At 39.8% G+C, this 12,484-nt stretch overlaps 1 protein-coding gene and 1 long non-coding RNA gene across 2 annotated transcripts in view; one reads left to right on the top strand and one right to left on the bottom strand.

The window, feature by feature from the left end:
• LOC136678819 (serine/threonine-protein kinase ATR-like) overlaps positions 1–9,192 on the top strand; it is a 30,148-nt gene extending 20,956 nt beyond the window's left edge. The window contains exons 36-47 of the mRNA XM_066656965.1: positions 186–328; positions 415–512; positions 2,067–2,299; positions 2,446–2,580; positions 3,302–3,502; positions 5,057–5,200; positions 6,035–6,185; positions 6,365–6,521; positions 6,863–7,016; positions 7,285–7,436; positions 7,574–7,679; positions 8,292–9,192. Coding sequence (XP_066513062.1) covers positions 186–328; positions 415–512; positions 2,067–2,299; positions 2,446–2,580; positions 3,302–3,502; positions 5,057–5,200; positions 6,035–6,185; positions 6,365–6,521; positions 6,863–7,016; positions 7,285–7,436; positions 7,574–7,679; positions 8,292–8,465 — 1,848 coding nt within the window. The 3' untranslated portion in view covers positions 8,466–9,192. The remainder of the gene's footprint in view (positions 1–185; positions 329–414; positions 513–2,066; positions 2,300–2,445; positions 2,581–3,301; positions 3,503–5,056; positions 5,201–6,034; positions 6,186–6,364; positions 6,522–6,862; positions 7,017–7,284; positions 7,437–7,573; positions 7,680–8,291) is intronic.
• LOC136678823 (uncharacterized) lies at positions 6,973–10,581 on the bottom strand. Its single transcript, XR_010796497.1, has 3 exons — positions 10,498–10,581; positions 7,504–7,688; positions 6,973–7,385 (listed from the first exon to the last, which is right to left on the bottom strand). It is a non-coding gene; the product is annotated as an uncharacterized lncRNA (long non-coding RNA).
• Between the last annotated feature and the right edge of the window lie 1,903 nt (positions 10,582–12,484).

Here is a 12,484-nt window from a genome sequence, read left to right as displayed (position 1 = left end):
TATTGGACATGGTGATGCTAGGCTCATGCAGCTGCTCCAGATCATCACATTTTACTCTGTGTTTTTCTGAGGAGATTACACACACTGAAATTTCGAGTGTCTGAATTCAATTATTATAATGAGTGTCTGCATACTTTTGCACATGTATTAATACATTTTAAGCTCTCTTTTGTTTTCGTCTATAGGATGTTACGACTCTGTTGCCTGAGTGGGAAGATGGGAATTTTTACCTTGCACAGTATTATGACAAACTGATGCCCATGGTCACAGACAACAAGATGGAGAAGCAGGGAAATGTCATCCGCTACATTGTCACTTATTTCGGAAAGTATGACTGCTTTTCCAGCTGTAAATATCTTTAAAATTAAAATTTTGTTTCTGTTTCTGAGGTTTCTGCCCCCAATGTTTCTCTAGAGCTCTTCAGTTTGGGAATCAGTACATTTACCAGGCCATGCCGCGCATGCTCACTCTCTGGCTCGATTTCGGTGCCAAAGTTTACGAAGTGGAAAAAGGTAAGGTCCCTATAATCACTGTGGCATTGAAATGATAGGTTGACAGGTTCTTGTGCTAAATGTAGTCAGTGAGCTGTAAAGGCATCTTCTGCATCCACATAAACAGAGGATCAGACTGAAATGAGCTCCTCAAGAACCATAACGACCCGTGGTGTGGATATGCAGAGCTGTGCGTAACATAAACACTGATAGGTGCTGATATTTTTGCCATGGTCAAGTGACCTGTGTATGTTGCTCGTTTTTTTTATGCAATCTGGTTTGGACACTACATCCTAGTTTACTCAGTCATGTCATATTGTTCTATGTAGACTGACACCCCCGCATAAATCTGTCTATCGTGCCACCAATGTGATGCAGAGACATGTACATAGATCTTCACCAAAGTGTAACCCAGCCATAAGGACTATAGAGACTATAACAGCTGGTCATTAAAAGGTTTAAAGAGTCTGAGCTATTTTTAAATCTGTTTTACATGTATTTCATGTTATGGAGATTTAAAACTTTCTTTAAAATGGAATACAATATAATGTGCTTTTCTGTCTCCTAAGCTCCTCCTACCTGTTGCTGAGTGTAATTAACGTTTACAGTACTGTCATGAAATCAAGTCTCACACACACCACCTTTCTCTCTCTCTCTCACTCACTCTCTCACACACAGCTTCTGAGCAAAGGGATATTCAAATCAGAAGCAAACGGCTCTCGGGACACACACACTACCTTGCTAGATTCTTCTTGTAGCTAGACAAGCACCCATGAGATTTGTGCCGTGAAGTTTTACGAAGTGTTTTCGCGAGAACCCTCAGCCCCTTTATTCAGAAGTTGCTTACTCAAGTAAGCCAGCAGAGGACCTGGCGTAGCAGCCACAGAGACCCTCATCTCCCGGTTACAGCTCTGTGGAACATCACAATCATTTAGAAAATGTAATTTTAAGCTAGAAATACTACATAATGTTCCTTTAAATGCTTATAAAGCATTATAATTATGAGAAAACATTCATTCCAGGCTTTAAATAAAGTGAGATCCATCTAATTGATGCTTCAAAACCAGGACAAACAGCTTAGTAATTTGTTTTCAGTATTATATTTTTCAGGAAAAAACCCTCCACAGTTTTGCTTTTGAGACTTGGTTCCTCTCAGGGGCAGTCCGTCTAGTGCCAACGGATCAACACTAAAAAGCTAGTGTTTGCACAAAAATCTTGAACTAAAAGTGTTTAAAAATATATATATACCCAACAAACCAAGTCAGAGATTTTACAATACACTGAGTATTTTTTGGCAGAGGAAAGGGTGTAGGTTTAGTCTCAACAGCAGTAGGGAGACAGCTACCTGTCCCACATCCCCAGCATTGGTATTTTCCTACATTTCAGCCAACCAAAAACTAGCATATGTGCTCTTGGAGAGGTATCCTTACAAGTGGTATCTAACAAGTGCCTTTGATCAAATCATTCATGAATTACATAAATTAATGTAGCAGAAGGATGGTGTGAAATTTGAAAGAGGTATCTTCCACTGTTAAAAGTGTGTCCCTCTAGTGATTAATCTCCCTTGTATTGCAGTCGGCCGCTCGGACAGGTCTCAGATGCGCTCAGATCTGAGTAAAATAAACACAGTGATCAGTGAACATACGTCCAACCTCTCTCCGTATCAGTTCCTCACGGCCTTCTCTCAGCTCATCTCCCGCATCTGCCACTCCAGCGATGAGGTCTTCTCTGTCCTCATGGAGATCATTGCCAAAGTCTTCCTTGCATATCCCCAGCAGGCTATGTGGATGATGACTGCTGTCTCCAAGGTATGTTCTGGAGGGATATCTGGCATTTAAAATTTCCCTTAACAATTGTTTACACTTAAACTTATTCAATGTTAGGAGTTTTGCCCATGGCGCTGATTAATACATGGCAGTTCTGTGTTTGTGCTTCTGTTCTCTTTCCCTCACAGTCCTCCTATCCCACCCGGATGAACAGGTGTAAGGAGATCCTGAAGAAAGCTGTGAGTCTGAAAAATTCTTTCGGGAAATTCATTGGAGACGCCAACAGACTGACAGACAAACTGGTGGAGCTCTGCAATAAACCGGTGAGAAATGTAATAAACTTTGATAAACTGAGAAGGAAACCCTCACACAAACAGTACAGTGTGTTAAATATTAGATTATTTGATTATTTTTGTATTGATTTATTGTAATGAACCATAGCAGTGTTTCAGTTTTTAGCAGAAATATGTTGGAGGAAAGACTTGATCACAGCCCTGTGGCATTTTGGTGTTTTTGAAAGTAAATTACTTTTATTTATTTCAGTATAAATCCCATCCTAGATTTCTCTTCCTTCCCCACTGTGTTTTTATAGCTCTACAAGCAAGAGCCTCTATATTTGTACTCATAATATACAGCATATAGTCAGGACATGCTGTGTTTTGCCCCCAAAATTTCATGTCCAAATGGTTTCACAAAATACCAAAATAACCAAATTACATTCACCTAGGTTGAAAATTGAGACACTGAATTGTTTTTGGTGGTATCAAGGGCGTATGTTTGGTCTCAGCCTTGATGTGTACACACCAACAAACCACCAAAGCACTTCCCATCTGTCCCCACCATCAGCCAGTGAAATGCTTGCATGCATGCTTGGAGGAACAACCTCTGCTATTGCTATGGACATTTAGTATTGCTAAGGACATGTCCCTACAAATACAAACCTAAGCCTTGGGCATAAATTATACTGCATCTTAAGTCCAGAGATTTATACACACCCTGGACAGTGAACTAAAATCAGTGTTGTGTGTGTTTTATGTTCTGCAGGTGGATGGGAACAGTTCCACTCTGAGTATGAGTGTTCACTTTAAGCTGCTGAAGCGCCTGGTGGAGGAGGCAAGTTTCAGTGAGATACTGATCCCTCTGCAGTCCGTACTCATCCCCACACTGCCCTCAACCGGAGGAGCTAACCCCAACCACGATGCTTTCCCAGGACACTGGGTCTACATCTCTGGCTTCCATGACAATGTCAGTACTCACCCTTCACACAGCACATGTCAAAGTATTCCCTCTGCCCTTCCACATGTACCCGGATAGTTTTAAAACTGAGGTTCTTTGTCTGTGTTATCAAAAATATCCACGAGACCTCAAAAACCTTGTCCGTTCTTTTTATTTTCCATCTGTGTTTACTTTCTCTTATTTTCTATTCTTATCTCTCTTTTTTGCCATTTGAGATGTCTGCCTTATTTTGTCTCTCTCTTTTCCATTTGTGTACACTATCCCTTCTTCTTTAGGCTGTAATGGTCTCTATCTCTGTCTCTCATGCTCTCACTCTCTTTTTTTTTTCTCGTGCTCCCTCTCTCTCACTTCACATGACCCCTTAGTTGCACAGAAAAACGTTTACTTAAATGAGCCAAAAATATATTATGCAAATAGACATCTTTCTCGCAAATAGACATCTTTCTCGCAAATAGACATCTTTCTCACAAATAGACATATTAATATGTACACACACACACAAATATCCAGAGTCCCAAGAATAGCATTCTGAACAGGTTCTGCTAATGTAACCAGAAACAGACCTGTATGACACATTGTGGGATGTCAGCGTTTTCAAAATCTTCAGTGACTTAAAATGCTGTATTTCTGTGGAAAGAGGCCAAAACACAAACAAAAAATTCAATTTCTAAAAATATACGGATGTGTGTCAATGGGGCCTATGTGCTGCATCCATTGCTGAAAACGCATGTACATAATAGATAAACACTGACTAATAGAATGGGATGCTTTGAAGCAGAGACACACCTCACTATGCCAGCAGGGTATCAAAGCGATGGAGCTCCATTGTGAGGTTAAATTTATAAGTTGGTACCAATACCACTAAAATTCTACGATTCACGATACCAGTCAATACCACGGCAAAAAATATGCCAACGAAATGCATGCATGTCAACATAAATGCTTTATTTAAAAGTCTTTTTTCCAGAAAAAAGGTGGAATTTAGTTAATAATGTTTTTTTTTCTTTTTGTTTATTGTTCCTAACCCAGTACTTTACCCCTTTAAATGCCAGATGTGTTGGAAGGTGGGAGCTTCACCCTGATTGGCTGTAGAGTGAGACCCGCACTCTGATTAAATGGTCTCAGTGGAAGAAAGAAATCTAAGCTTTGAAAACATATTTATTGCCTTGATCATTGTTTGTTGAGCTTGTGGCTGCCAAATAAAACGGTTTGAGTTGTCTTTTGCGCTGCGTTTGTCCGTTAGCCACTGAAACCGAATGCACTCTGCTGAACTATGGGTCTTCTGGGCTCGTCAGGCTTTGTGATGCAGCAGTTTTATTTGGTTGTCAGCCTTAAATGTGTATTTCCATATTTTTTTTATTTTTTTTTTAAACAGTCGCAACAGGTCTATTGCTTCTCATCATCTGGTGAGCTTGTCTGGTCGTGTGAAACCTTTGGTACCTCTGGTACCACAGGAAACAAGAACTGGTATCAACTTGATACCGGAGTATTGGTTCTTGTGATTTCTCTTGAGGTTATTATGAGCATGCCACTGTCTAAATGTGCTGATTTAATTTCCGGAAGGTGGAGATCCTGGCTTCCCTCCAGAAGCCAAAGAAAATCTCTCTGAAGGGATCAGATGGGAAGTTTTACACCATGATGTGTAAACCCAAAGACGACCTGAGGAAAGACTGCAGACTGATGGAGTTTAACTGCCTCATCAACAAGGTACAGCACACACACCTGGAGTTCTAGGCTCAAACCCATTTCTTATTTTTACCCCTACCCCTTGTCTTTGAGTGTCCTCTTGCCCCATGGAGCTGAGTTACAAGGTGTAGAGGTTAAAATCTTCAAGTCGTGCTCCACAAGACTGTCTGTATGGAGTTTGATGTGTTTTCCCCTTGTCTGCATGGGTTTCCTCTGGGTGCTCTGTGTTCCTGCCTTGCGCCCGGTGATTCCGGGTAGGCTCCGGACCCACCACCACCACCACCACCCTGACCTGGATAAGCGGTTACAGACAATGAATGGATGTAGCAGCTCTGCCAGTCTGCAGTGATGTCAGAGGAGCTGCTGGACTTTTGTTACATTTAGGGCCTCATTCGTCTTTAGAAGAATTCAACAATCATATATTATCACCTTCCACTCAATCTTATGTGATTATGGAGCTGAATTCACATTCTTATTCTGCAGATTTTACCTTAAATGCAGCAGTAGCATCATCGGGTTTCAGAATGTAATTGCTTCACCATTTAAGGTGGAACTGGATATTTATATCTAACTGCAGAGACAACAGCTACTACAAGTGCTGTTTTCTGCTTGTTCTGATGTAAAGGGCCATAATCCACTCAAACTACATTAAACTAAGATAATACACTGGTGATCATAGTGTTTAAAGAGAAAATACTGACATTTATGGGTTTGTTTGGTCGCTCCACAGCGCCTCGCTTTGGGCAACCTGTGAACCGTGCTTTCTAGAAAAATGTAATACCAATAAATCACTTTTTTAAAAATGTTCTAGTTTTTGGTGGTATAATAATTTTTTGTGTGTGTGTGTGTATTCAGTGTTTAAGGAAAGATGCTGAGTCCAGACGGAGAGATCTCCACATCCGGACATATGCTGTTATTCCTTTGAACGAAGAGTGTGGCATAATTGAGTGGGTCAACAACACGGCTGGTCTCCGTCACATCCTCACAAAGCTCTACAAAGAGAAAGGTCTGCTCTCACGCACTGAGAATGCATTCAGAGTTTGGACACCCCTCACCAAACCTGCTTTAAACATGACTGTCTCTTTTGTAATGTGATGTATGATGTTTATTGATGATAGATCTCTGGATCTTTGTTTATAGAGTACTGTAATTTATACCTTATGATGATAATTCTCCTGATTTCAGGCATATATCTGACTGGGAAGGAGCTGAGGAAAATGATTTTGCCCAAAACTGCGTCCTTCCAGGAGAAACAGAAATTGCATAAAGACGTTCTGTGCGCCAGACATCCTCCTGTTTTTCATGAATGGTTCCTCAGGACCTTCCCTGACCCCACATCATGGTAATAACACTCAGCCTTTTGCAGGAAAGTAGAACCTGGAGCTGTTTGAAGCTTTTAATAGTGGGCCAACATTTACAAAAATTTGATAATGGAAGGACACAAGGAACATGAGGAGGATTAAGAAGAACATGGTGACAGAAGGGTGTAAAATGTTTCATGTTCCAGTGTTAAAATTCTTAAGCATATTGTTGCATGTTGTTTACTACTGGAAGTGTAGGGGGCAATATGGCTTCATTTAACCCTCTATAGTGCTCTGCTGAAGATCTTCACCTGCATTCTTTCAATCCAGTTCTGATTTAGTAAAAAACTATGTCATTTTTTTTGTGATGTTCATGGCGCAGGTATAACAGCCGCTCTGCGTACTGCCGCTCCACTGCTGTCATGTCCATGGTGGGGTACATACTAGGACTGGGCGATCGACATGGTGAGAACATTCTGTTCGACTCTCTCACTGGCGAATGTGTCCATGTGGACTTTAACTGCCTCTTCAACAAGGTCAGATTCACAGTCACAAAAAACAGTTTACCGCTACAGGGCTAATGTCCCTATCAAATACACTCAACATTAATGATCCTTTATCCAATGCAGTTTCAATGTGTAAGATCTTTGTATAAAAACATCTTTATTGTGTTTATGTGTGAGATCAAATAAAAATATGGATTACAATATCAATTAGCTTAAGATTTGTTTCCATGTTCTGTGATTTCAAATGAGGTGTGATAGGTATTTTTTATTTTTTTTACATGGTGCGTGTGTGTTCCAGGGTGAAACGTTTGACGTTCCCGAGGTGGTTCCATTCCGTTTGACCCAAAATATGGTGGCAGCGATGGGTCCAATGGGAACTGAGGGTCTGTTCAGACAGGCCTGTGAAGTCACACTCAGACTAATGAGAGACCAGAGAGAACCGCTAATGAGGTTTATACACACACACACACACACACTCACGTTAACACAGATGTAGACATATAACTCATGGGCTTACGCTCTTTAATCTTCGTTGTAAATGTTGCTGATGTAGCAGCCCCTCTTTGTTGGTTTGATGGCTTTCGCAGTGTTTTGAAGACTTTCCTGCACGACCCCTTGGTAGAGTGGAGTAAACCAGTGAAAGGACTGTCCAAAACACAAGCCAACGAGTCCGGAGAGATTGTAAACGAGAAGGTACTTCATCTGCATTTAAACATTAAAAAACAAGGATAAAGCTTCAACTACAGCTACAGTATATACACATCCACCAGTATTATAGTATCATCTCTTTAACTGGACAGTTACTGACCTGCAGTAGAAATTATTAAAACATTGAGAGGTGTGAAAGCACAGCAGCAATTGATTTTGGCTATTGGAATTCACCTTTAAATGGTGCCCAGACTGTCGATGAGGATAAACAGTTCATAATCAAATTCAATGCTTGGCAATACTGTTTGTAAATATGGTCATACCAATAAAGCTTATTGAATTGTATTTTGTAGTAACTGCAGCTTTACTGCATTGCACTACTGTTTTAATAGGGTGATAAAGTGGTGGTGCTAATCAAACAAAGCCTAGTGTCTCTCCTTTTCTGGAGATATTTCATTTTTTTAAACCTTGTATGAAAACACCAGTCGTCTTTAAAGCTGTGTGATATTTTCATTCTAAGCAAACAGACAGAATTGGCCAGAAATGACATGGAATTAAATGTTGATACATTGATTTGCTTTGGCACTTTGATTTGGCACTTCTGAAAAGCAAAAGGACAGTATATACAAAATTTAAATTTTCTCTTCTTGTCCCCAGGCCAAAACCCACGTCCAGGACATAGAGCAGCGTCTGCAGGGTGTGATAAAGAACAGAAATAAAGTGATGGGTCTCCCTCTATCCATTGAGGGACACGTCCATTATCTCATTCAGGAAGCAACTGATGATAACCTGCTGTGTCTCATGTATCTCGGCTGGGGGCCTTACCTCTAACACAACTTAAAGGGAGCAGTACCAGTGGAACTCAGCTGTGGAGGTGAATGGAACCAGACGTCGCACATACAGCCATTTTAATTCCTCTCCACAACCACGAGGCAAACTTCATGGATAAGATTAGTTCTGGATCACAAACACCACTCCAACTCATCCCAGAGGAACAGGGTGAAGCGTCATCTCTTCAGAGAACACAGTTCCACTACTCCACAGCACATTCATCATTCTGTATAAACCTCTTTATACGGGTGGAGATGAGATGAAACTCTGGATATGTTTTGGAAATTTGGAGACACTTGGTTCCTGGAGTCTCTACAATCAACACTGCACAGTAAAACAAACAATCACTCTCCATTAATCTGTTCATATTTTTGGGGTAATTTTGATGTCAGTGGACATTCCTTTATGACCAATGCAAAAGATCTGTGTGCGCAACTGTGAATTTATGGTCCATATTTTTGGACTTTTTTTTTCTGGATGATATAATCCATGTTTTTCTAGGTTAAAGAGGTTAAATTTGAACAATTACATTTTAGTAATTTAGGTTTCAGCTCATAACACTCTTAACACTTTATTACAAGTGCTTGTTGTGGCTTGTTTATTTTTTCATGTTGTAATATAATAGTTTTGGTTCTCATAAATAGATTCACCGAGAAGAACATGTGAAAGGATGGAGAAATAATTCCTGCTTTAGTTGCAGTGTTTGTTTTGTCTCTGTTGTTACAATCTCCTATTAAAATCCTTTTGGATGAAATTAAATGTGTGTTCATTTAATATAATTGAAGTGTTACAATATTAGCAAACCTTTGTTAAACAGAATCAAATCTCTGCAGAGTTGCATTTGTCTCAGGCTTTTAGTTTGTGCAGAACACACTGGTGCGATGTTTGATCTTGTCACAGCAGTGAAAACCAGCAGATTATATTTAGATGAGGATGCAGGGGACAGGGAGTGTATTGGGTTTATTTTTGGTGCTTTTTCTGAAGTGTCTGTGCCTGACGTTAAAAGTCCTGAAGCTGGAGACTTGCAGCACAATCAAACACACTTTTTTTTTGACAGCAGTGATTTTTTTTTTTTTTTTTTTTTTTTTTTACCATAATAGGTTAATATGTCAAAGTTAGATTTTTCCTGAATTTATGACTACAATCTTATCCACAGATATTAGATTATTAGACTGCTGAAATTATTTATTTGTCTGTTCCAGTATTTTCACTTGTCAGTCCACCTCAAATTACTCCATGGACCCCTTAAAGGCGACATTCATAATTTTAATCAAAAATCACTTTTCATAAAATTTTGAAGATGGTTGCCCCTGGCTTGCTCATAGGAAGCTTGGACCTGGATCTCTGTAAAGCTGCTTTGTGATGACTTTTTGTTGTGAAAAGCGCTATATAAATAAAATTTGATTTGATTTGATTTGATTTGCTGCTCTCCAGTCGGTTTGCACTCCAAACTGGTCTAGTGTGTTTAAGAACCCCAGTGTCTGTAAACATGTAAAAAAACAAAGTGTCTCGGTTGGGTATGCAAGGCTTTCTCTCTCATCTGGAGCCTCTGAGGGTTTTTAGACAATGGGGAGAACTTCAAATGTTGAAAAGCATGAACAGAGATGAAGATATTGGTGGGTAATATTCCCATATTTTTGCTGTTTCTGATCACTTAAGGTGGTAATATTTCTAAACTTGGGAGACGGCTAACTGCATTACAAAAAGGGCTACAAAACTAAACAACTCGAGTTACAAATGAGTTTCTGTGGTAATTCAAACAGTGAATAAAAATGTACAAACAAGTTACACTTCAGCCACGTACAAATGACAGTCGGTTTTCTCCTCAAACACTCCGTTCCACCTTAAAAGACAGCTTCTGAACATAAAGAAACCAGAGATAACTGCATTTCCTAACAATCTTAAACTTCCCATTTAAATTATTACTCCCAGTAACAAGAACATAAATACATCCTTCTGGAAACAGGGTGTCCAAAGACTCGACTGGAAAATAACGTTTTAATTCAAACTAAAAAATTAACTCATAACTCACCCAGTCTCTTACACCTGTGGACAATTTCACACACCCTTCCACTCACACACATACCGTGCTGCCTGTTTTGTTATGATATGCACAGAGAATCAGACAGTGACTGATTATTACCGTGTATACGTATCTTATACATATTGATGTGTTTTCTGATCAGTTCAGAGAGACAAATAGGACTGTGTTGTACAATATGTAATCTGGGCACTGCTCGACGTTCAGCATTGCTGTATGTAAACTCTGGGGAAAGATTTATTAAAATAAGGAATATTTTACACGAAGAAAACCATTTATTAAAATAAGAAACGACGTTTCCAACCTTTAATTTTCAGCCTTGAAATCCTACACAGACACAAGGGAACAAATATGAGATTTCTTAATTGTCCACCAGGGGGCGGAGTTTTCCTCACTTTATTACACACATCAGGTACACACTGCTGCTGGTGGGTTTTAAATGTGAGCATCAGATGCTGCAGGGATCATCATCATCATCATCTTCCTCTTCCTCTGGACCTGCTCGAATGCCGATGCGTGTTTATGTTAAACACCAGTGACAGGGCGTTGCTTTGCTTTGAGGACTCCAGTGTGGTCCACAACATATGGGCACTGAACTGTTCCTGCATCCTTTTCTTTTTTCTGCAGAATCTGAACCTTACAAAGCTGCGTGGAGATGCTGAGTGCGCTCTGTCATCTCCCTGATCAGCTCTGGGTGAGTTACAGGCTTTTAAGTAAGCTTAACAAGGTGGCTATGAGTGCTGCAATTGGCTCATTATGTAAGATTACTACTGGGATTTGTCATTCCACCTTAAATGGTACAGCAGATAATTCTTGTGGGTGAGGCATTGGAGTTGCAGTTCCACCTTAATTGGTGCAGTAGGTGGATGAGGCACAATAGGTTTTTATTGTAACTGCTGCACTATTTAATGTGTAACAGAGAAATCCTGTAAGAGGCGCCAGAATTTAATTTCTGCTCCATTTAATGTAGAATGGAGAATTCATACACCATTTTATTCACTGAGGGGGTATCAGTTTCTGTGTAAGGCCCCATAAATAATGGAACTAATGTTTTAATGATGAAGTAATTTATAAGCTTCAAATTATACTTTATGTAATCATTATCATATTTTTTCCCACTTAGTTTAGTTAGGCATATATTTATTTGTATTTTATTTGTTAGTTTTATCTGTTGTATGTAATATTTATAAATCAAACATTTAAGTAAAATGAAATATAATTAAAAAAATACAATTAAAAAATAAAATGTGAAATGATTAATTGATTGTGTCAAAGTGAACTCAATCATTCAACAGTGTTTATATGGATATGAAAACCTCTATTTAGGGGGATAGTAATTTTATAGTTTAACCATTTAAAACAAGGACACTGTCTCTTGGGTGGCATGGTGGTGCAGCAGGTAGTGTCGGGGACACAAAGCTCCAGGGACCTGGAGGTTGTGGATTGAAGTCCTGCTCTGGTTGACTGTGAGGAGTTTGGTGTGTTCTCCCTTTGTCCGTGTGAGTTTCCTTCGACGGTCCAAAAACACACAAATATCCACAGGTGCGAGTGAGTGTGTGTTGCCCTGTAAAGGACTGGCAGCCCCTGGGCGTAAGGTGGGAACACACACTGGAGAGGGTGCTAGTCCTTCACAGGGCAGCATACATTTACTCACACCTAGGCACACTTTTTGAGTCACCAATCCACCTACCAACGTGTGTTTTTGGACTGTGGGAGGAAACCGGAGACATGGGGAAAACTCACCAAGCTCCTCACAGACAGTTACCCAGAGCGGGACTGGAACCCTCAACCTCCATGTCCCTGGAGCTGTGTGACTGCGACACTACCTGCTGTGCCACCATGATGCCCATTAAAACACATTATAATTAAATTTATTTTTTACAGTTGCCACCAATTGCAGTTTTTTTTTCTAAATGAATATATTTTGTTTAACTGCATTTTGATTTGTTATTTTAGCTTGAAAACAAAACCTGTCTCT

The sequence above is a fragment of the Hoplias malabaricus genome, chromosome Y (assembly GCF_029633855.1).
Source record: "Hoplias malabaricus isolate fHopMal1 chromosome Y, fHopMal1.hap1, whole genome shotgun sequence".
NCBI lineage: Eukaryota > Metazoa > Chordata > Actinopteri > Characiformes > Erythrinidae > Hoplias > Hoplias malabaricus.
This window is presented reverse-complemented; position numbering and strand designations above follow the sequence as displayed.